Source organism: Hermetia illucens, chromosome 2 (genome assembly GCF_905115235.1).
Source record: "Hermetia illucens chromosome 2, iHerIll2.2.curated.20191125, whole genome shotgun sequence".
Taxonomy (NCBI): domain Eukaryota; kingdom Metazoa; phylum Arthropoda; class Insecta; order Diptera; family Stratiomyidae; genus Hermetia; species Hermetia illucens.
In genome coordinates, this window is record NC_051850.1 from 143,260,290 (window position 1) to 143,282,401 (window position 22,112).

Consider the following 22,112-nt stretch of genomic DNA (forward strand, 5'->3'; position numbering starts at 1 on the left):
GCGGCGCAAGTTGTGCTCTTCTTCTGTACCTGCTCAACTTGGCTATTAATTCCTATTCTGCACTATGTTGCAGCCTCAAAAGACGACTTATGACGAACTCCGACGAGTGGACAAGCGACTTCACAGATGGAAAAACGAAGCCTGGGAGAACCAACAAGTCTGTGAACTCAAAAAGTACAGGGAGCAACCGCAACGAGTCAGCAGGTTAAAGCCTTACACACCTCAATGTTCATCCTGCCGCGACAAAGAGGGAAATCTGATTTCCGAATGGGCATATTGGAGCGAGTTGGAGGTCCCGCTAACTGAAGACGACGGACAAATAATACTACCACCAAATATATAAGAAACAGTCCATGTAATTCATCGACTTAAAAATCATAAGTCGCCAGAGGCGAGGATTTACAGCCGAATTGGTTAAATATAGAGGCGACCAATTACACCAAGTGGTTCATAAACTTGTACTCAAGGTGTGGGACAGCGAATCAAAGCCTGACGACTGGAAAAGAGCAATTATCTGTCTCATACATAAAAAGGGAGATATCGCGTAGTGCAACAATTACAGAGGCATCTCGTTGCTGAGTACCATCAATAAGATATTCTCAGCCATCTTGCTAGGTCGATTAGCCCCATACGTCCAAAACATCATACCAAACAGGCTTCACTCCAGGCAAATCAACAACAGATCAATTTTTTCCTGTGCAGCAAGCGATGAGAAAGTTGTTGGAATTCGGACATCAGTCGAACGGCGCCTATGGTAGCATGGCCAGGGTAAAACTATACACGGCCATGAGAGAATTTGGTATCCCGACGAAATTGATAAGACTAACTAGGCTGACCCTGACCAATGTATGAGGCCAGATAAAAGCAGCAGGATCACTCTCGAGACCATTGGACATCAACAACGGTATACGACAAGGGGATGCCCTATCATGCATCCTCTTTAACCTGGCCCTTGAGAAAGTGATTTGTGATGCTGATGTAAATGCAAGAGGTATGATCCTCTTTAAGTCCACTCAACTACTGTCCTATGCTAACGATATCGACATCACGGGAAGACCACCCGAGACATACAAACTGCCTTCATCCAGATCGAGCAGGCGGCGCGAGATCTTGGGCAGAAAAAATATATGGTGGCAACATCAGCACCAAAAACCAACCAACCAACAACATCAAACCGCACTGGTTAAACGGGAAGAATAAAAATAGGAGACTACAGCTTTGAGCACTATAAATATTAAATTTAACATTTGAATCTTATATTTGCTACCCAATTACTTAATTATATCGTCGAGACACTAATGTTGCCCGGTGTCACTCTTGCCACTTCTCTCAGAAGCTTCGATTGCATGTTGCCCGTGTCGTGGTTGAATCTATTCCCTTCTGGTTCCCCTTACGATCGGCAAGGTCTCTTGCGCGTCCAAATTGCTTCTGTTCATTACCCCTATTTCTTGCTGTTTCGCCTTTTTCCACATGAATTTTTCAATAATCGATCGTTGGAGGCCGTTCATCATTCCGGTGTCCGGAAATCCTCCTCTTTCTTAAATCTTTTAGCACTGAAGGGCACGGTGAACAATCGGTGGATCATGGCAAGGAAAGGGACCATGTGTGTGTGAATGGGAGTAGTTTGAATTATCTGTGTTTATGAAGGCTTCTTGTAGATGTCAAAAGAGAACCCCTTCTCCTCCCGAATGATCTCTAAATCAATAAACGGGAGTTCTCCATTGACTTCCACCTTCATTGTAAATCTAAGGTTCCGATGTACCTTCTTCACTTTGCTTCATGGACAATGGTGAGATATGTTGATCAAATCTTTAGGAGCGATCTTCTCGTTCTCAATCCTGTCCATGAATACGTCACTCAAAAAGGGTGAAAGGGAGTTTCCAATTTCCACCCCTCTGGTTTCTTTACAGAACTTTCCTCTGAATGTCAGGTAGCTCTCCGACATGCATACGCCCGCAAATTTCGTTAGCATCCCTGTTTCTCTTTTCCATACCAAGGATGCTTGGAAACAAACCCTTCACGTCGATTGACACTAATCGTTCATCCGGTATCATAAATTCCTCATCTTTTAGTTTCCCTATTCCTGATGGCTTTTCCAGCGGGTAGTCCCCTAGTTCCTTAAATCTATTTAACAGCCACTTGGCGATATTTTGTGTGGGCGAGTTTGTGACTGTTATCAGTTCCCTGAATTCCTTGCAAGTTTGTGGATCTCTGTTAGACCCTACTTCCTTGGCAGTACGGTGTTGGGCATCCGAACTTTAGCTGAATCCTCAATGTTGTGGCGACTCACCTTCAATAATTTTTTCATTCATAATTGTCCTCGCGAACTAGGTATGTGCGTGATAGCTATAGGCCGAAGTCCTACCAAAGCCGATAACCCCTTGCGAATCCCTAGGTGGCAATCCTAGATAAAACTTCAGCAAAAGATGTCTTTTCGCAACACCCCTTTCATTCTGTACAATAGGCATCCCTAAGCTGACATGTGTTTGATTGCATTGATGGCCAAAATGATTTCATGTCAACTTGAAGGACCAGTCTGTATCGGTATATTACGTTCTGGAGGAACTTCACCGGGTGTGATACTGTTAAGAACGACGGTATAGTGTTCTCTCTGGATGACGCGTTGACCGTTTTGGTCCCTCACAGGGCCATCGAAAGATTTTCTTGATACGATATACATTTCTGAAATCATTCCGTTCTGCGGCATCTTCCATTTTCCGAGCTAGCACAATAACAATTTCTCTTTTGTCACGGTGCACACTACGCTTAAATTCGCGGGATTCCCCTCGCCATCGGAGTTCAAACACGTTGTTCCCGCCATCAACCGCAGCGGTCGATATAACTTTCAATTCCTTCCATTCATAAATCCGCTGCCACAAATACCTAATCAACCAGATCTTACAACACTCCTCGAGACGTGGCCGTCGACCTGCGGTGCACCTGAGAAAAGAGAATTTTTTATGGTTACCCATTGTTCATCGATGTTGTCAGGCGGGTTGCTCAGTCGACCTGTTGTCCGATCAGTAAGATAACTCTCCCTCTGCTGAATGCCAGTTGGATACAAGCGACCGACGTTGAACTTATAAGGGCGAGAGTGGCGACGCAACATGCAAACTAATATAAGCGGATGGCGATCTCTTTCGGGACCGATTTCATTACCTTTCTTGTTACGTACACCTAGAAGACAACTCCTAAAGTGGTCAATCTGATTGTTCGTACGGTGTCCGTCAATTGAAACCCAACTGACTTCATGTCACGCCCTGTGCTTGAACAAGTGTCACTAATGACGAGGCGGTAGAAGCTTCTGAAATCCACAAACTTTCCATCATTATTGTTACAGTCACCAAGACCGTGCTTCCTCATCACATATCCAAGCAAGGTATTGTCAAAACCCACTTAGGCATTCAGGCTACAGAAAAAGCACTCTTCTCCATTATATCGAAAGTTTTCGTTGGTGTATTTTATTGTTCAATTGTGATGCTCCTTATGCTGAACCGGAATCTTCCAGATAGAAGTCTGCAGAAGTCGACTTCCAGGTTAAGAGTGGTAGCCATCAAAAACAACCCGACTTGCAATTCGCGTTTGCTACCACTCGACTTTCCAGAGTTCCTAAAGTACATTATAATAAGTGTGGCGCCATCTTAATTCGCTTGAATACCCGCTCAAATTGGAAAAAAACGAGCATTGTGACGCCCCTCGCTACCATTGTCGAATCATATTACCATAGTCCTTTGCCAAAGGTCTTCACCGTGAGGACAATCTCTATCCGAAGCGTTGTTGATGTTTCAGTAGTAGTGAAGTTTACAAATTTTTAGATTACTAGCCCACAAATTCCTATCCTTTTTAAGCGAGGAGTCAGCATCCGACAGTCAAACGAACCCACTCCCAGTCCAGGGAAATAGATTCCATTCCCGTCAAGTAGCTTCCAGCAGCAACCACATAATGGTTGTATGAGATCTTGTCTGCTTATGAGACCTAAATCTGATGCATATCCAAATTGACTGAAGTTACTAAAACCATTAAGTCTACACCTGCGTCGGACATACCATTCAAGGACCATGCATAGCAGGACGCTCCTTGAGTTTTTTTGCCAAAAGCAACTAAAATGATCTACCTTACACGCCCCTGACTGCTGTAAGTTTGGTGTTAATTTATCCTTTAAACCGTCCACTCACTCTATAGGGAGTCGTTAATGCCAAATCAGACAAATACCTGGCCAGAGGAACATTCTGATAGGGTGCTAATAGTTGACCCTCTCTCGGTGTCTTATTGGAAATATACAGTTCAACAATAATGTGGTACGCTTGGGGTACATCTGGGGTCGATTTAAAATCTCACAATAAAGTTACAGAGCGCCGATGGACGTCTTTATCATTGAGCTGTGTTTGGAAGCATTCATGCGGCTCCCACACGATTTTTTTACAATTCCTCTTATCCTTTTCCAATCTGCTTCATTTGCTGGTATGGCCAAATGAAATTCAATTTCGGATCATCAAACCTTTATTTATTTGTTCTCTGAAGCTCCAACCTATTTTGTTGAAAGTACTTCCTTCAAGCAACTATTTGTTGTTTACTTGTCTCCATTGGTTTTCTCTAGATATTTCCAATATACTTTCCTGGTGCATTCATCCCAAACTGTCTAAATTGTCAAAGAAATCTTCATTGTCGAAGGGCCAACTGCTAAAAAATATAAAATGGGTTTCACTTTTTGTCAGGATTTTCGTAGAAGCTTAAACATTAACTTTGGTACTTAAGGGTCAGAATTCTTGGAAAAGTGGGCAGTAAACTCAGCTCCATATTCTACGTCGTAATTAAACGGACTTGGGTGTTGTGTTCAGTCAAAAAAGTACAAAAAGTAGTTCACCAGTTTGGATAAAGAGCAGCGTTGGTGAAGAGGGTAGTTGATATACCAAGTCATATTCGACGTGGTGTTGCACTGTCTAACAAGCAAATGTCAAAACCAAAAGTTAGTAAAAGCTATTGTGATTGTTGAATAGGCAGATGATGTTGTAGCACTTTTTACTTGACCCACTGAGGAACAGGTGCAAAGTAGACTTGACATACTAATGCGATGAGTTAGCAGATGGAAGGCCACTAATGGTTTTACTCTGGCAAAAACCAAATACTCTTCTGAAAGAAGAGAGAGAATTCCGACTCAACCCTCGACTCAAAGATGAGCTTTTTTCGAGCAAATTAAAGCAGCAGCGGACGAGGCTGCAGCCGGAGTTTGGGCCACAAGTTCTACCCCGCTGGCATCATCGCGATCAGTGTGTTATTCCGTTCTACTCTACGGTGCTGAGGTATGGCTTGATGGTATCTGCCAGGAGGTGTAGCCTCGTCCAAGTGCAGAGACGGTGAGCTTTGTTTCAGAGCCACCTTGCTAAAAACGCAAAACCATGAACAATCGCAAGAGAAGGGTTTAAAAGAAGGTTGTTGCTCGCCAAAAACGACAACGTACATTGAATGATTGGAAGGCGTCTTGAATAGATGAAGTAAGAGTCAGATCGGATGTGCGGCTCATTGGCAACTTAGATCGATTGCTGAACGTTAACCTCCTCCTTAACCAGCTTCTTAGCGGGCATAGAGTTACTTGCAGATGATTTAACGCTACCAATCACATCTCTTTCCGTGGGGAATAGACTTCGTCAGCAACTCTATGCATACAAGGGAGTTCTCTTCAAACAACATTATCAGATAGATATTGAGGAGCGCTGATAGATTAAGCGGTGTTGCGCATTATGCTCGGGTTCTGCTTCCAGCAAAGAAGATTGAGCTCGACCGATGGTAAGGGGTTCTTTAAACTAACAATCCCCTTGCTCTTCCGTGTTTCAATTCAAAGGAATTCCTGTTTTGAAGGTTCTCTAAGGCTGGACAACGGGATGGCTATCCCGAAATAGCGTGGCTAATAGTTCGAAGCTAGTTCTGTGATGACGTGGAGGTTTTAGGTTGCGGCCATCCAACAGCCAGTGCGTAAATGTCACCCACGTTACTCACAACTCATTATCTCAACTTTACGTTTACGGGCATTGGTGGACATGTTGCTTTTAATATTTTCGACCTTCTTATAGCCCATATAATCAAAATCCTTTGCATTTGAATCTCCGTAGACAATCGTTTCCATAGAAAATTTACCAGTAAGTACAAAAATACAGGCAACCCAGTTATATTAGTAAAACTCATCCAAATAATGCTTTAAAATCGTTGTCAGATTACGTATATTTCTTGATGTTAGCAATCAAATCGCTGTACACTAGATCATAAACCTGGAGGCCCCACAAGAAGTCAAAGTGGTTGAATTTAGGATGTGGAACTTGTTTGTTATACACAACGTTACGCAATTTACTAGCCAAAGTCTTGACATCCTTAACAGAGGTTAACCAATCGTTTCCAGCATAATACAAATGTATTGGGGCGGTGATCTTGGTCAACAGGTAATCTGGTGGGGTTGGGAACTTGTATGCCAACAAATTCTTGATTGCTCCCAAATCAAATTGACGGAAACGATAAGAAACATATTCTTGAGCGTAGTGAATGAGCTGATTGACCGAAGCTCCAGCTGGAGTAGTTTGGAGAATTTCCGGAAGCATAGTCTGAAATGAGAAGGGTGTCACAGTCCAAATACGCACATGCAATCAATTCAAGTTTACTTACCGTATTCAGGTTTTCGTTACTGAATCCAGCAATCATGAACAACACACTGGAACATATTCCTTGGACGATAGAGCCGTCCTTGCAGAAGACTTTTCCTATGGTACCCATCAACTTGGTCGATGGCATAAATTCGAAAGATCCAATCAAATTAGTCAGAAGAGTTCCCTTGGAGACAATTGGGCCCAAAATCTTCATCAAAGGATTATCCATGTTACCCATGAAAGCAACCGGTGCAAGAGCGTGCATTGCCTTGATCTTGGCATTGTATTCAGGGCGCAATGATGTCATTACGAAGAACGAGGTAGTTCCTTGGGAATGGCCAACATAGTTCAATGCCGACACACCGGTATTCCTCAAGACATAGTCAATCATTGCAGGCAAATCATAATATCCGATTTCGTGCCAGCTGAAGTTCCAGAAGTCCTTCTTCTTTGGATCAAGTTTGACGTGGTCCTTAGAGAAGCTATTTCCTCTAGCGTTTCCTAGCCATACATCGTAACCTTCTTCAGCGAGGAGGTAAGCAATAGCGACTCCAGGTCCTTGAGTTGTGTAGTGAAGAGAGCACGAGAGAAGACCATGTTGCAAGAAGACAACTGGCTTGTTTTTGACATCACGGTTGGATTTGGCGTACGGAATACGATGAACTGTCAGGATATAGCCATCGTCAGTCACTACACTGTGAGTTTCCAATGGATAGCCGGCGTCCCTTGTTGACTTAACGATTGCCTGCGCACAAAATTTTCACATTCAATATTCACTCTTGAAGTTATTTCAAAATTTGTTTTCAGCAAGGTTAAACTGTGATCTTCAAATATGTACCAGGAATGCAGAAATTTTGCTAAACTAAACTAGTGAACTCACAGCTTTGATCCGTTCATCAACAGTATCCTGCTTAGCTATTTCTGCTTCCTCATCATAATTTTCGTCGTAGAGATCGTCTACATCCAGATCATCAAATTCGTCCCTGAGGTAGCTTGCTGGCACGTTGCCGACCACTAGCTGCGTTAATAGCAGCAAACACAGAAATCGAAACATCTTAGCTTGCCTGTATACAGGATCACTCAAACTCTGGGAGTTGAGATCGCATTCTTATATACGCGTTCTTATCTCCCCAAAATCACAATTTTCAATTGAAAAGGCGAGTTAACATTGATACTATCGAAAGCCTGCTTCCCCTTAAGCCTACTTAATCCCGCCATGCTTAGCACAAATACCCCCTGGTTACCACTAAGACTTTGGGATTTTCTCCAACAGAAACATGGATTGGGTGGGGTGTGCAAATAAGTTTCTATTGGACTTTGGCAGAAACGGTCTATTTTTGATAACTATGTCATACGTATATCAAAAACGTACGTATTTTCTACCGATAGCTGGCATACCCACCTTTCAGAGGAGAGATACATTTCATTTAAGTGGAACCACTGGCATGAAGAGAGTCAAGTGATAAAGGCAATTTTTGATTTCTTCATGAGGGGTGTGAATATTGATTGATGAACTCATATTATTCGACCCGCAAAACAATGTACTTAATCCACCTCAGATGCATTATCACAAATAATTTGCTTCTCTTTTGGAAAGTGAAGACACTGTGGATAAAATTTAATGCAGGAGAAAAAACCCTATGTGCCTTTTTATGGTTTAGAGCACCTATTCACTACAGGACTGATCGATAGTCCTGTAACCAACAGACATTTTAGGACTTCTAATAGTATAAAGTAACATTTGGTCCTGTTGGAGAGTGAAGCCTAAAAAACACTTTTCATCTGCCCTTTGAGAAGTTCGAGAGAAAGGGTCAACTACAAGGAAGGGTCGTCTTTTCCTCTGGTCTTAAATCGACAAAGTTCAGAGTAGCGTTCGTTGTCCGCAAAATTACGCGGCACAAAGCGCTAACAGGAAAGAGGAACCTTGGTGTACCTGCTTTCTATATGAAGTTGATGATAGTGGCTAAAATGGATTTAACACTCCTCCCCTAACGCTGCAGGCAAAAAATTACTCGTCTCTTTTTCTCTGGTTGAGCTGGACGTTGGCGTGGTTCCAAGAGCTTGAGGGTTCATATATGACGAAACTCGCGGAAGTTTGTGGTGACGGTTTTTGGGCTACTAGGGACGTGGAGGTAGATGTTTGCGCTGGTTTCAGGACTTCGAAAGAAAATACGCTCGGTTGGCCTTTGATGGTATTGATGAACAAACGGTCGCTGTTACAGAGAAAACCCTAAAAGAACTGGTTTTCGAATCCACCCAACATACTTCGAAATATGCGGGCTACACTGCAAATCTTTCATCCCGACCTCATGCTGCTCGAGCAGCCCCCTGATCAGCGTTGCCTCACCACCGAAACGAATAATTGTGTCGTCGCTAGTTTACTCCACCACTTCGGACGATTCTGACCTTCATCAAAGGCAGGGTAATTCAACTTCGCGACTCCCTCTTTTGTGTGAAACAGACAAAGAATGGCTCTCCCGACCTTATAGTGACATATCCGCACAACTTCAACGCTATAACCTTTTTTTCGGTCGCATGGGGTCTTCATCAAAATTTGTTTGAAGACTAAGCTTCGAAAATATTTCCAGGTTGCCCGCCTACCTCGCCATCCTTGAATAATTTTCTAAATATAAGCCTTTTTTACCAAATTGTAAGGGTTTTTTGGACCAAGCTGTTGAGGTTCAAATTGTGTGCCTTAGCATTCTAACATCGCGTCATCTGCATTACTGAAACCTGTTTGGATTACACGATTTTATATTTCGAGCGAGTCGAGGGTTACTCTACCCTTTGTTGTAACAAACACTGGGCAGCATTTGGCAAATCGACCGGCGGAGATAGCCTGATGCCAAAACTACATTTTTCCTCTCATCTTTCACTCAAAATTCTGCCACCGTAAGCTTCATTCTACCAAGCGTATGCCTTTTTATCATATCCTCTGAATATTTTCTTTGCTTCAGCCTCTCTCTCTTGTATCAAGTTTCCTGCGACGGATTAACAGAAGCGCTAATGGTTTTCTTCCCCTCTTTCGCTTTCATCCTCTCTCGCGGCTTTAACCTACCTATGCTTTCTTCGCCTAATACTCCTCTTCCACCCTTTCTTTATCCACTCTCATAAACACCAGTAACGTCGCCCACTTTAAGCTTTTCAGAAATCACTTAAATTGCAGTTTTGACCCTGCCCTTCCCAACCTTCTTGTCCTTGCTTTTCCCAATCACTAGCGACCATTATCCTCTTCTCAAATTTGACTCTCGGATCAGCCAACTTCACTCCCCAGTCGAACGCAAGCCTGCCAAATTTAGATTTCGTAAAGCTAATTTCAAAGGCCTGAACTCGTCCTTTAACGTGCCACCAAGTAATAAGTACCTCTTATACTATTCTGTCGGCATGTGCTTCGTAAGTTTCGTAAGTTCCGGCATCTACCCAGTCTGGTTCATCGCGCAAGTCCACAAAAACTTCTTTGGAAACTTACTTCTAGGAAGAAATTCCTGTCTTCTGAAACCCATTGTGACTTTGTTTTTTTTAACTCTGCGTTTCTCTTTCCAATTTATAATGCTTAAATCCAGAAAAGAATATCTGGCGAGGGTTGAAGCCTCACTGGAACGCGAAACACACACTCAAATCCTTTAATTCTTTAACTCCTCTGTTAATTCTCCCCTACTATCATGGGATTTTCCTGACCTACTTTCCCTCAGTTCATGTTCCCTCTCCTTCCTCTTCTTCTTTCCCACTGATAGATACAGCCTTCCCGGTAACTCCGGTCGTTCCCCTCCTTACCCCATTCCTTGACGAGTACCTCATTGGCAACCCTAACGCCAATGCTGGCCCTGGTCACGACGGCTTTCTTAATCTCTTTTTGATTAAAATTGGTTAGTATATCTCCCTTCACTTCTTCACTATTTTCAACAAGAACCTCGAGAAGAACTATTTTCGTGGCCTGTGGAAAAAGGCTCTAATCATTCCGAATCACAAAAGTTTCAATCACACTTTTCTGAAAATTATATACCATCCTATTTCGCTCCTCTTCTGCTCTTCCAAAATCTTGGAAAGGTATGTGAGCGTCTGGCCCACTTTCACTACCACACAACGAATGCCAACTTTGTGCCTAAATTCGCGGCATGAATTGCATACTATCGACACTAACTTTCCTTAAGCCTTCAAAACAATAAATCATAATATACCTTTGTCCAAACTTTCAGCTTTCCCATATCACCCGTAATATGGCTTGCCTATTACCTTTCCAACTATTCCTTCCGCGTCTCTTTTGACGGCTGCACATATCGTTCCTTCCCACAAGACCCAATTCTGGACCCTTTATTATTTTTATTCTTTATCAACGACTTCTCCCCTGCCCCTCCTTACTTGTCCACGTGTGCTCTGCGCCGACGACCTTAAGCTCTTTTCCACTAACGTAGTTAACGATCCTTAACGGGTCACTTACGATATGGGGAGTGGTGTCCCGAGCTGTCCGAGCAAGTAGTTCTGATCGCCTACCTGGCATAATACCTGGGTCCTAAGTTGTAGCCTCGATAAAGTTTCTTGGTGAAGAGCGAACTGCTAATAACCGATACAAGCCAGGTTACACTGGGAGTTCCCGGAGCCTTCGACGTCGATGTGGTGATGTGAACCTCATTCTGCCAAGGTGGTAGTTCTGGCGTGTATCAGGAACCAGCCCCTCGGGACCCTGCTCTGGTATTGTCCATTGAACCGGTATTAGTAGACCGCGTTGTCTCGAGCGAACGCAGATCCTTCCGTGAGTTCTGCGATCAGCTGATCGTAGGTCAGGCCTCAAGGAACTGGGTTAGAGCCTTTGTCCCCGAGATTATACGCGAGGAAACCGCCGAGCGCTGTCGACTACTCTGGCATGAACTGAAGAGGAAAGAAGAAATGCGCGACTGTTGTTAAGCGCATGCGATCTATGACACTCCTTTCGTATTATAGGCGGACATGGAAGGCAAGAGAAAATCCGCGGGAAGCAGAAACAACCGCGCCTCCCGATGAGAACACTACGAACATCAAACGGATCGCAGACAGCCCATTGCAGAGCGAATTGGAAAAAAAAACGAAAGGAGGAAGGAACATCTGAAGGAGACTTCATTTAGGTACTCTCCAGGGCTCAAAAGAAAATGGCAAAGAGGGACAAGTGACAACAATAAGCCGCGTCATCAGAAAAGCCTCTGCTTAAAATTCAAGCCGACACGAAGGACAGAGCAACAAAAGAAAAGCTGAGGAGGCGAAGGAGGACTAGAACGCCAGTTTGGTTTATTAAGCCGACGGAAAGCAGGAATTTTGCGGAAGTCCTCAGTGAAATCTGTTACAAGGTCAAACCGTACTGGATACTGGAGGAGTAGTGTCTTCCATTTGTAAAACGAAGGGTGGTGGAGTCCTAGTCGAACTAGGCGCAAGGACGACAAATAAAGTTACATTCTGTGAAGTAGTCAAAGGACTTCTGGGAGAGAAAGCTTTGGTTTCCAGCCTGTAACCGACGTGCTCTCGAGAAATCCTTGACTGATTCACAGAAAAGAACATGCTAGAAAAGGCTATCAATCGCGAATGTCCGGGGGTAACCAATGTCCGGATAGGTATCACTTCTGCGAACTTCTGACGCCAAAAGTTCGTTGAAAAAGCTCTGGTGGAAGTTGCCGAACAATACGGAAAGGAGCTTCTAAACAACGGGAAAACCATAATTGGTTGGGTTTTGTGTAAGATTCGATGCCGAGCCGCTCCAACGGGCTCGGGGTGATGTGCAATTTTCAAAGCTGAACTGGAAAGAGTTAAGACGCGGTCAACATGATTCGCATCCTGCAAACCAATATGCACCGAAATTCAACCGCTCACGAGTTGCTAGCGCAGTTCGCTGTCGAGTCTCAAGCTGAGTTAGTACTCATCGGTGAGCAGTACCGAAACAAGGACCCAGCTCCATGGCGCCGGGTTCGAGACGGCACCCTCTTTAGGGTACTTACCTAAGGCCGAGGGGACGCCTTTGTCTGGATTCGGTGTTCAGAGAAGCGTTTTTCAGTGTCTATCTTACGCCGAATGAGGCTATGCCGGACTTTTGACGCAGGCTTGATGCTTTGTAGGACGCAATCCTAACCGTCTCCGAGAAAAATACGTGTGACAGACAGACAGACAGTGCGGAAGTGAAGCTCAGTAAAAATCAGGTGGTTATTGAGTGTAAGAACTTGGACGAGATTACAACGAAGGAAGAAATTTGTCAAGCCCTACTATCCCAGCTAGGAATACAATTGGTCCAGGAGTAAGATATTCTAAGGCTAAGGAAGGCATATGGCGGCACACTAACTAACACTCGAAGCGACCAAAGGGACTATCACTGCCAGTAAAGTTTGGATTGGGTGGGTCGTCTGCCGACTACGAGAGCAGATAACACTGAAAAGTGCTTCAGGTGTTTGGAATTTGGGCACGTGACGAAAAAAAAATAATAGCGTACACGATAGGTCCGACCTGTGTCGTAAATGCGGAAAAAAGGCCGCATTGCAAAAGTCTGTGAAGAAAACCCCAATTGTCTGTTCTGCAGTCAAATAAACGACATTGATGGCGCCCATCTCAAAGACAGCACATCTCCAGTGTATAGGAAGGCGATCGACACTATGCGCAAATGAGATTCATACATCTAAACCTGATGCACTTGGCAATGCGGCGGACCTGCTGTCCCAGACGATATTGGAAAACAAAATCGACGTTGCTATTATCTGCGAGCAGTACAAACATCTGGACAGTGGAGTTTAGGTTGCGGGTAAGAGCGGAAAAGCAGTGATATGGAAATGTGGAAATCGAGCCATGGAAGGAACCACGAAGATTCTCGGGAGTGACTTCACTAGAACAAAAATAGGCAGAATATCTATTTACAGCTGCTATGCGGTTCCAAGCCTTACGAGAGAGGAGTTCCATTCTTTGGTGGCGAGGCTAGCAATGGATGAAAATGACCATAGCCCTAAGATAATGGCTGGCGATTTCAACGCATGGGCTGAAGAATGGGGTTGCCGAGAAACGAACGCAAGAGGACATATATTACTCGAAGCTCTTTCTCGTCTGAATCATGTAGTTGCTAACACTGGATGCGTGAACATTTTCCGAAAGAGATAGATGTCACTTTCGTTAGTGATGTTTTAGCTAAGGATCTCCAGTGGTACATCAGTGAAGAATATTCACATAGCGACCACCAGGCAATCATTTTTTAAATCATTCATGGTATACGAATGAAATAGTCGCGGACGAGAGCTAAAAAGTGAGCAGCTAATAAGTTTGACGAGAAGATTTTCGATGAAGTTCTGCAGCAAAATACAGCGCTTGAAGAAAGCGCAGAAGATAAAGCGTTACAGATCGGCCAAAGGCGAATATATGACGCCTCCATACCAAGGTGTGTCGTATCCCAGAAGCGAGTGCCGAACTTTTGATGGAACTCTGAATCGGAGAATGTTGCAAGGCGAAGGCGCAGTTAGCAAAAAAGATCCATCTGGATACGAACAGCTACATGAAGATTACAAAAACGCTTGGAAAAAATTACTTGTGGCCATAATAAAAAGTAAAATCGAACATTTTAAGCGACTGTGTAAAGGAGCTGACAGCTGAAGCGTCAATAAGACAATGATATTGAAAGTCAAAGGCAAACGCTCCCCAGCAATTTATTGCCCTACTCTACTTAATGGAATAGTAACGGATTTCTTCCCTCCAAATGTGAGTACCGCTAACCTTCCCACTGTCGAATAGATACCACCGAAGTTTCCATAGTAAGTGAAAACGAGGTCCTCGAAGCTGCGGAAAAAATAGTTTGAAATAAAGCACCTGGCCTGGATACGATCCACAATAAACAATAAAATAGCTCCAAATATATCAAAGAATCAGTTCGGTTTTCGGAACGGGAGGACCACAACGAATGCAGTTGTCCGACTAGCTAACACAGCTAAGACCGCACTTGACGAGGGCAAATCTTGTGCAGTGATCACACTTGATGTGAAGAACGCCTTCAATTCCACTGGATACCTGGTCCCTAATGAACTTAGGCGGGGCAAAGTGCCTGGTGCGTATCGTTGCCGACTTCCTAATCGATAAGGTTCTCTGCTGCGAATCAGATAAAGGAATGAAATTATACCAAACGACATGCGGAGTTCCACAGGAGTATCTCCTAGGGCCACTCTACTGGATTAGTATGTATAATGGAGTACTGACACTAGATCTTCCTACTGGTGTGGCCTCGCGGTTTCGCGGACAGTATTGCTGCACGCCTTCTCGAAGAAGTCGAGCCTTATGCAAATGAAACTGTCTATGAGATTAAATCCTGGTTAGGGAATGCTGATCTAAAGCTCGCAGAACATAAGACGGAAGTAGTACTTATAACCAAGCAGAGAAAGTGCACTTCCATGAAGATCAAAGTTGGAACGCAAACAATTCATTCCAAGCCTGCGCTTAAGTACTTAGGCGTAATGATTGACCAAAGGTTAAACTTCAGATTGCATGTGTGGGGTGCAGAAACTAAGGCATATAACATCGGAGTGCTGATTGCGAGAATACTACCAAATACAACTGGCCCAAGGACGAGTCGTCTACTCTTTATTTCGAAGGTGGTCAGCTCAATCCTACTGTATGCAGCTCCAGTATGGGCAGATGCACAAAAAATACAGCAAATAATAGAGAGATTGGAGCTGCATTGCATAAGTGTCCTCCGAAGATGTTGCGCTTACAGAACAACATCCAATGAAGCAGCTTGCGTGATAGCAGGAATGGTCCCGATTGAGATTCCGGCGAAAGAAAGTAAACGACGATCAAGCGTATCTCGCCGGAGAATCTCCTGCCCGTTGCACGAACTGAAACCGTCGCGGAATAGCAGACGAAGTGGGACGAGTCAGAAACATCTGGGATATCTGGAAATGGATCGAGCGACCCCACGGCGAGGTACGTTTCAACCTAACTCAATTCTTGAGCAGACACGGAGATTGTCGAGCATATCTGTATCGATTTGGGCTTTTTTTCTATTGCCCGTGATTCGCAGTCCAAAGGGCTAAAAAAGACAGACAGGCAGACAGTAAACCAATTTTAATAAGGTTTTCTTTTACACAAAAATAATGCCACAATTACTATCTCACTTCGCTTATGCCCAGAATGTCCATAGGATGTAAGACCAGATTTCTTTCTCATATTGGGGACCCTGCCATAAATCAGTCAAAAACGTCCTCGATAACCAAAGGTCGTAACTCAATTTAGACTGATCGACAATGACATCAGCAATAAACATATTGTAAAGCACGGCAAATGGTTAGTACAATATTTCACAGTAGCATTCGATCGAACTGAATGATATTGAATCGACGAATTCCAACAGATGAATTAACAATTTCTTTGAAAAACAAAAATGTTGTTCAGATAAACCGTGAGAGCTATCGCACTTGGAATGACGCACGGAAAATTGTCCTCTTTTCGGCACTGTATTGTTCTCGGTATACGTGTACCCATATCTGACAGCTAAGTGACTATTTAATTATTAGAAAAATTTCACCTACAATCCAAAAAAAAATGAATTTATAACGGTGGTTGTAATAAAAAAGAAGAGGCTTGATCCGAATATTTTATTTCCATAAATCAATCCATGGTTCACGTGTATTTCCTGATATTATAAAGCAAATCGTCGTAAACAAGTACGTCGGCATACTTGCCCCACATGAAGTCCAAGTGGTTGAACGTATCGTGAGGAACCTTCTTGTTGTAAACAACATTTGGCAATTTAGAAGCCAAAATCTGAACATCCTTGATACCAGCCAACCAATCATTTCCTGAATAGTACAAGTGAACCGGAGCGGTGATTTTGCCCAATGGATAATCTGGTGGGCTTCCCTTATATTCGGCCAAATTCTTTATCAGGCCAAAATCGAATTTACGGAACTTTGCGGACTTATAACCCTGGGCGTAATGGATAAGCTGATTAATTGAAGCTCCGGCGGGAGACGTTTTCATGATCTCTGGGAACAGTGACTGAAAAATGAAAAAAATGGCTATTGCAAAGATAGTTTAATGGAAAAAGCACGTTACCACTTACCGTATCCATATTTTCATGACTGAAGCCACAGAACAAGAACAACATATTTGTGCATACTGCTTGGAAAGGAGATCCATCCTTACAAAGAGCAGTTCCGAGCGTAGAAATAAGTTTGCTTGATGGAAGCAGCTCGAAGTTTCCCAATATCTTGCTTACCGCTCCAAGATCTGCTACAAATGGGGCAATTAGACGAACCAATGGATTATACATGTTTGACATAAATGCGATCGGGGCAAGGGCGTGGAAAGCCTTGATTTTCTGGTTATACTCAGGACGCAGCGAGCCCATTACGAAGAATGACGTGGTTCCTTGAGAGTGTCCGATGTAATTCAAACCACTTTGTCCAGTATTGGCCAGAACATAGTCGATCATTGCTGGCAAATCATAGTATCCCATCTCGTTCCAGCTGAAGCTCCAGAAATCTCTCTTCTTGGGATCAAGGCTGATGTGGTCCTTAGAATACGAGTTACCCCGGACATTTCCTAGCCAAACATCATACCCTGCATCGGCAAGAATGTAAGCCAATGCCTTTCCAGGTCCTTGAATGATCCAATGGTAAGAGCATGAGAGCAATCCATGTTGAAGGAAAACTACGGGCTTGTTCTCAACGGCTTTATTATTTTTTGCGTAAGGAATACGGTGCACAGTTAGGATGTAGCCATCTTCAGTTACTACTGAATGCTCTTCTAGAGGGTAGCCGTCATTTTTTGTTGCTCTGTGAATAGCCTGCAAGTTTTAAAAAAAAATATTAAAAAGTCAGATTTAACCAAATACTCGGATAGAGCTGTTAAACGATCGTCAATATGATTACATATCTTACCTTCTTCAACTCTGCATCAATGGCAGCCTGCTCTTCCAGCTTGGCCTCTTCATCGTAGTCCTCATCAACCAGATCATCTATAGAAGTTCTACCTTCTAAGCCAGCTTGATAGCTCTTTGGAAGGTAGCCAACCACAAACTGACCCAACAACAATAGGCAGAGAATTCGAAACATCTCAGCTTTCTTAAATCCACTGAACTCCATGGGAGGTTGTACCCCCATGTTTATATAGATGCTCTTATCTGTAGAGAGGCATGATAAACTCAGATAATTTGGCTATTTTAAAAAATAAAAAGTTTTAAGTCGAAAACAATTCAGAAATGATTAGAAGAAAGCCCATTTAATCCTCCATAAAAAAGTGGCGAAAAGTTGCACAGTGCAAAGTATCTTTTGCGTACAATTTTCTCATTTCCTCCAAGTACACGCGATCTGAAGTCTACAGAAATTATAAAAACGCTAGTAATGTTACGTACGTCTGAGGATCGAGATAGCTCCTGGAGCTAAATTTAACTGAATAGAATTATATTTTACATACATATAATTAGTTACAGGAGACCAGGGTCGTAGACAGAGAATCCGGGATCGGTTCAAAATTATTCGAATCTGATGTGAAAATTATTTCTTCCAATAAGGTTCTTTCTTCCAGCCACCAGCTTTCCTGATTATCTACACATCCTTCCATACCGCTTTGTACACAAGTCCATATCGCTTAGTATATGCTGCGGGAAATTTCAGAGCTAATAAATATGTAAATCCCGCAGCTATCTTAATCGGGATCCTTATGCATATTCCAGGGAAAGAATGGTCAAACATATTGCCAGCAGAAATACATCAGTTGTACGCTTCGCTTAATTTCTGAATATAATCAAAATGGGGTGAGCATCTCCAGTAGAGCAACACTCAACCAAGTTATTCACATTTTTATGAGGAAGAAATGCCTTAAATTTCCTCAATATTAAGATTCTGCGAAATATTCACTCCAGTTCAGATCACTTCCTGGTCCTAACTGCTTACGAGTATTAATGCAGAAAAATAACTCCCTGAACTCAATGTTCTCAAACGACCTCAATAACATATTTAGTAAAGCTAGTCTAGCTGTATGGAAGCACTGCCGACAATGGGAGTAATTCCATCTCTCAAAATCGAAGAAGTTGAAGGGGCAACCAGACAAATGAATTCGAGGTAAGCAGCAATATATAATCTATGCTATTTACTTCACCGATGGGTCGTTAAAGAATAGCCCTTTCTAGCGTCAGAATTGCTTGCACTTCCACGTAGTGATCGCTGGGAGTTTCTTTCTTAATGAAAAACTGCAGACGAAGAAGGATGAAGGCGAGTTTCCCGCTCCTAAAAACGGAACAAATTGTACCAGCTGGTCCTTCAGGTTGGGGGTTGGGTAGGATTGACAACCCTACACGCGCTTTGCACATTTTCTCATAAAACACGCGTTCCCTGTTCAGACCGAATGTTGTTCAGCAGCTAACCGATACCCTGTTCCAATATAGGGCTAATGTAAGAGCGTTGCAAGAGATGCACTAGACAGGGACCGGTTTCCTGGAGAAGAGCCATTACACCATATATTATACCAGCCATTTAGTGAATCATGTGCTCGGAGTAGGTCTCTTGGTCAGCCAAAAAAATGAAACCTGCTGTTATCGGCTTTCAAAATATGATATAAGCGAACGGCAAATTTATAAATATAAAAGTTCACTAACGTTGAGTAGAATGAACCCTCGAAGGCTGTACCAAGTATGATACCAAAATCATTCTTGAAGATTTCAACAGGAAAGTAGGGAGAGAGCCCACATTCAGACGATATGTTGGCTCCCATAGCTTACTTAAGGATACCAATGATAACGGACTGCGAGCAGCATTGCACGAAATGGTTGTTGGAAGTACCTGGTTTGCGCGGAAAGCGGTTCACAAACATACGTGGGCCTCTAGAAACGGGACCACTTTCAACCAAATTGACCACGTGCTGATTGAACGCCGCCACCTCTCAGCCTTGATGAATTTCAGAACATATAGGGGGGTCCAATATAAACTCTAAGTACTATCTCGTTGGCATGGTGCTCCGAGCTCGAATAACAACACCGCGCAGAATACCCTCTGGCAATCAGGTGAGAGTTAGCACTGAAGCCATCCACAACACAGCCCTCCGCAACACCTATAAGAGGGAAATGGATACCGCAATAACCGCAGTCAACAGAGATCCTGGAGATGACGCATCAACAAATGATCTTCATAAGCACCTCAAGAAGGTTATCATAAATACGGCCACAAACACACCTGGTTCCAGCTGCAAAAAGAGTCGGAATGACTGGTTTGACGATAAATGTAAGCTAGCAGCGGAACGGAAGAATTCCACATACCGAATAATGTTGCATTCTCGAAAAACGCGGGCACGCGAATAATGTATGATATTTAACATACGAAATTAAAAAGAAAAGAACACGGTGTCGGTTAATTTTCTAAACGTCGCAATTTATTGAATTTTTGTACAGAACAGACCGACCGACAGAAACTGTTGATTTCGTATTATTTGCAGTTATTGGGGTCAACGGAATTTGTTGACTTTTACCTGGTATATCCGGTATATTTACCTGCTCAGCAATATTGTTGATTGGTCGATGTAGGTGAGTATCGGGCTCGTTGGGATTGTACGTTACTCGCGCGGAGACTTATCACGAACTCTGCCGAGCGAAAAAGCGACTCCACGGACGGAAAAAGGAAGGCTGGGAGAACCAACTGATCTGTGAATTCGAAAGCTGCAAGTCAGTAGGATGAAGCCTTATACACCTCGATGCTCATCCTCTCGAGACAATGAGGGAAATCTGATTTCTGACAGAATGGGCATATTGGAGTGATGGGTTGAATATTCTGATGAACTGCTTACCAACCAAAATATCGACGAGTGTGAGGTCCCGCCAACTGAAGATGACGGACAAATACTATAATACCACCACAATGCAAAGACGAAACAGTTCATTGACTTGAAAACCATAAGCCGCCAAGCACCGATGGAATTACAACCGAATTGGTAAAATATGGAGGCGAACAATTACACCAAGTGGTTCATCAACTGATGCTCAAAGTATGGGACAACGAATAAATGCCTGACGGCTGACAACAAGGCATTATCTGTCTCATACATAAAAAGGGAAATATCACGCAGCAATTATAGAGGTATCACGTTGCTGAGTATTATATATAAGATATTCCCCTCTATCTTGCTAGATCGGATAGCCCTATGCGCCTAGAACATTATCGCCCATACCAAAGAGGCTTCATCAACAACAGATCCGGTTTGCTCTCTGCGGCAAGCGATGGAAAAACTGTTGGAATATAGCTATCAGTTGCACCATCATTTCATCGACTTCAAGCTCGTCTATAACAGAATGGCCAGAATAAAACTGTACCCTGCCATAAGAGAATTCTGTAAGCTGACGAAATTGACAAGACTATGACTATGACTATGACTATGCTGACTCTGACCAATATGCGGGGCCAGATAGAAGACAGCAAAGCAAAGCAGCATCACTCTCGAAACTATTCGACATCAGCAACGGCCTAAGACGAAATACTTGGAGGTAACATCAGCGCCAAAAACCAAAGAACGAACAACATCAAATCGTACTGGTCAAACGAAAATATCTCCTGTTTAGGGTCAAAAATCACAACCGATAACAGCTATGACAATGAAATCCGCGCACGGTTGCTGGCTACCAACAGAGCTTATTTCAGCTTACAAAAACTGCTAGGATATGTAGATAGGTTCTCCATGACAGGAAACTACAATATTACAACCGATGGTTTGATGAGAATCAACTGTATTTGATATTATTGAGGAAGATAAATCCCGGGCCGCATCAAACAACACCTAGAAAATTCAGTGGATCATGACATCCTTCTTCACTTGATTGACTGCGCTGATGACATTTGTTTGCTATCTCCCGAAGTCAAATGGGTCTAGATTTGGAAAAAAAGGCAAGTAAAGTCAGACGGAACACAAAGCATCATCGGAGTCGGTTGGCCTTATACTATTTTAAACAAAGAACCTAAGCAGGGATGATGATGATCCACTACCAAAAATACTTTGACGATAATTATTAAGAAACTTACTTCTACTATTACTTCTACTATTACTTCCCCCGGTATTTCTTGCTGTAAAACGGAATCCCCACTTGCTATCCTTCAATCCGTCACAAAATACCCACCCTATATACCAAAGCTTTCACAACCATCGAATATAGAATATGTCGAATAGAATATTTAACCTAAATACATACAGGAACCTCAGCAAAACCTAACCCATTTTGGCAAACTTCCCAATGGTAATAGTATGCAACCTACAAACGTCGCTCCACTATCATTATCAATGGCGCAAAAACCGGTATCCGGTCTAGGACTGCGGTAGTGAGGAACTCCAGACATCCCGGTTTTGCCCCGAGGTCCACCAATTCGACTTTTCGAGTTGGATCATCCTCATCCTTACGGATTAAGTGACCCGCCCACCGCAACCTGTTGAGCCGGATTTTATTCACAAGCAGGCGGCCATGGTATTGCTCATAGATTTCGCCGTTATGTAGGCTACGGAATCATCCATCCTCATGTA

General features: G+C 43.2%; 3 protein-coding genes across 7 annotated transcripts in view; 1 reads left to right on the forward strand and 2 right to left on the reverse strand.

The window, feature by feature from the left end:
- LOC119647549 (band 7 protein AGAP004871) overlaps nucleotides 1-22,112 on the forward strand; it is a 266,754-nt gene that overhangs the window by 240,754 nt on the left and 3,888 nt on the right. The gene's annotated exons all lie outside the window — the stretch shown is intronic.
- The window catches only part of LOC119647544 (lipase 3-like), a 40,022-nt gene continuing 24,095 nt past the window's right edge, over nucleotides 6,186-22,112 (reverse strand). Inside the window, exons 1-3 of one of the 2 annotated variants that reach the window (XM_038048534.1) lie at nucleotides 7,513-7,724; nucleotides 6,652-7,377; nucleotides 6,186-6,590 (exon numbers count right to left, since the gene is read on the reverse strand). In XM_038048534.1, the coding sequence (XP_037904462.1) occupies nucleotides 6,210-6,590; nucleotides 6,652-7,377; nucleotides 7,513-7,686 (1,281 nt within the window). In that variant the 5' untranslated portion in view covers nucleotides 7,687-7,724 and the 3' untranslated portion in view covers nucleotides 6,186-6,209. Of the gene's footprint in view, nucleotides 6,591-6,651; nucleotides 7,378-7,512; nucleotides 7,725-22,112 lie in introns of those variants that run through there. The other variant, XM_038048535.1, reaches the window with a different exon arrangement.
- Nucleotides 16,196-17,702, reverse strand: LOC119647542 (lipase 3-like). Its single transcript, XM_038048532.1, has 3 exons — nucleotides 17,498-17,702; nucleotides 16,678-17,403; nucleotides 16,196-16,613 (listed from the first exon to the last, which is right to left on the reverse strand). Exons 1-3 carry the CDS (start codon nucleotides 17,699-17,701, stop codon nucleotides 16,236-16,238), a joined length of 1,308 nt encoding a protein of 435 aa, XP_037904460.1. The 5' UTR covers nucleotide 17,702; the 3' UTR covers nucleotides 16,196-16,235.

Bases quoted from the DNA above. Each gene is read 5' to 3' on its own strand.
- LOC119647542 (XM_038048532.1), bottom strand. From the start codon at position 17,701: ATGGAGTTCAGTGGATTTAAGAAAGCTGAGATGTTTCGAATTCTCTGC. The intron at 17,404-17,497 runs GTAAGATATGTA...TAAAACTTGCAG, and splicing joins TTGATGCAGAGTTGAAGAAG to GCTATTCACAGAGCAACAAA. The intron at 16,614-16,677 runs GTAAGTGGTAAC...TTCATTTTTCAG, and splicing joins GTCATGAAAATATGGATACG to TCACTGTTCCCAGAGATCAT.